General features: G+C 43.5%; 1 protein-coding gene across 1 annotated transcript in view; it reads right to left on the reverse strand.

Moving 5' to 3' along the window:
• The window catches only part of aldh16a1 (aldehyde dehydrogenase 16 family member A1), a 26,227-nt gene extending 24,456 nt beyond the window's left edge, over positions 1-1,771 (reverse strand). Inside the window, 1 exon segment of the mRNA XM_015400082.1 lies at positions 1,487-1,771. Coding sequence (XP_015255568.1) covers positions 1,487-1,573 — 87 coding nt within the window. The 5' untranslated portion in view covers positions 1,574-1,771.
• Positions 1,772-1,889: the final 118 nt, after the last annotated feature.

The raw sequence follows: 1,889 nt of genomic DNA on the forward strand, positions 1-1,889 counted from the left end.
GAAGAGATCAACTCTCCTCAACAGACTGATAGAATAAATGTAGCATCAGGCTGCAAACGCTGAGGGAACTAAGCTCCTTTATAAAGTATAAGCTGCTCCATCCTTTCTTGGTAGACGGCTTCAAAGTTGTGTCTGTTGTCCAGGTGAACACCAACGTATTTCTACTCCTCCACCACCTCCAACTCTTCTCCCTTGATATTAATAGGATTCAAATTGTTCCTGTTTCTTCTGAAATCTACGGTCATCTACCTTGTTTTGTTGACCTTAAGGATCAGATGATCGTTTCCACACTATGCCACAAAGCGGTTCACCAGCTCTCTGTACTCAGCTTCTTCTCAGTCATTGACATGATAACTGCAGAGGCATCCGATGTATTTCAGCAGGTAACAGGACTCTGCCTGGTACTGGAAGTCAGACATGGACAGAGTAAAAAGGAGTGGGGAGAGGACCGTCCCCTGTGGTGCTCCTGTGCTGCTGGCTGCTTGATCAGACAGCTGAGCCTTCAATCTAACAGATTGTGGCTCGTTTGTCAGGTAGTCTTTGACCCAGATTGTTGATGCTTCCGTTTGAGTCTTCTGGGGTTTTTCACAGAGTGAATTGTGTTAAATGCAGTGGAGAAATCAAAGAACATGATCCTCACAGTGCTGTCTGCCTTGTCTAAATGATAGTAGGTTTGTTGAAGCAGGTGTATGACGGCATCATCGACTCCACGGCGATCAGCAAGCTGCAGGGGGTCCTGATAGCTGCTTGTTTGTTTGCTGAGGGGAACCAACAGAAGTCTCTCTAGGAACTGCTGTGGGATGTCAGAGGAACAGACCTATCGTCACCGAGAAAGAGGATGAATCATATGAGGTCTGACAGCGAAGCTTTGGGTCAAAGACGGATGAGTGAGGGCAGGAGAGAAGGAAGCTGAGCGTGTTCCCCTGCAACTCTGCTTAAAGGCTGTAATCATCTTCATCCATCACATCCCACAGTATGCTACTGCCACTTCCTTGCATCACTCTGGGTAAAGTGAGATGAGCTTGATCTCAAGTTTTAGAGTTAAAATGTAGTCAATAAATTTAGGATTTTTTTATATGACCAAAATAAGCACTTATAGTTTCCTTTTAAGTTTCAAAAATGTGTGCAACTTTGGGATAATTAGTATAAATACTGATATATAGTATATATATTTAAAAAAAGATTAGATCACAACCAGCAGGACTGAACTAATGAAGACCAAGCTGCCTCTTTATCCCTGCTTCTACAGGCTAAACATCAACAGTTTCTATCCCTTTAGTCATTTTATTAAAACCAAATATTATCTTTCAGCATAATAAATAAGGCCTGGTGTTTTGTCTCCAGATCACCAGGCAGTCATGTACAGTGGGTCACATGTTACAGCTGTTAATCTAATCCACGTGGGGGAGAACTGAGCTGTAAACCTGCTTTTCTGAACCCAAAGAACTCCAGATAAATCCTGATGTCAGCGACTGATGAACCTTACCTGAGCGCTGGCAGCGCTGCTGGCGGCGGATGGTCCTTCCTCCATGCTTTGGAAAATGTCGAACACCTTCTTATTGCTATCAGCCATAACAATCAGGGCTCAGAGTGGAGGTGAATCCTGTGGGCCGCCTTTGTTTGGGTTTAACTTTAAATGTAGGATATAAACTCAGAAGTTAGACCACTGACCAGCAGCTCTACATCTACCGCTAATAACCCAGAAAGCCCCCCCTACTGGGTTAATGATTCAACCTGGAAATTCAGCACGAGAGGGACCGCTTCCACTTACTTCCGGTCTAGAGCCATGTGCCACATTCAAATATGTCCTACTTTTCCACTTCTGGATAGAGCATGTTGACAAATAAAAACATTATTTTTATCTTAAATGCAAAATGTGTATGTGTGTA

The sequence above is a fragment of the Cyprinodon variegatus genome, unplaced genomic scaffold (assembly GCF_000732505.1).
Source record: "Cyprinodon variegatus isolate N-32 unplaced genomic scaffold, C_variegatus-1.0 Scaffold1069, whole genome shotgun sequence".
Classification (NCBI taxonomy): domain Eukaryota; kingdom Metazoa; phylum Chordata; class Actinopteri; order Cyprinodontiformes; family Cyprinodontidae; genus Cyprinodon; species Cyprinodon variegatus.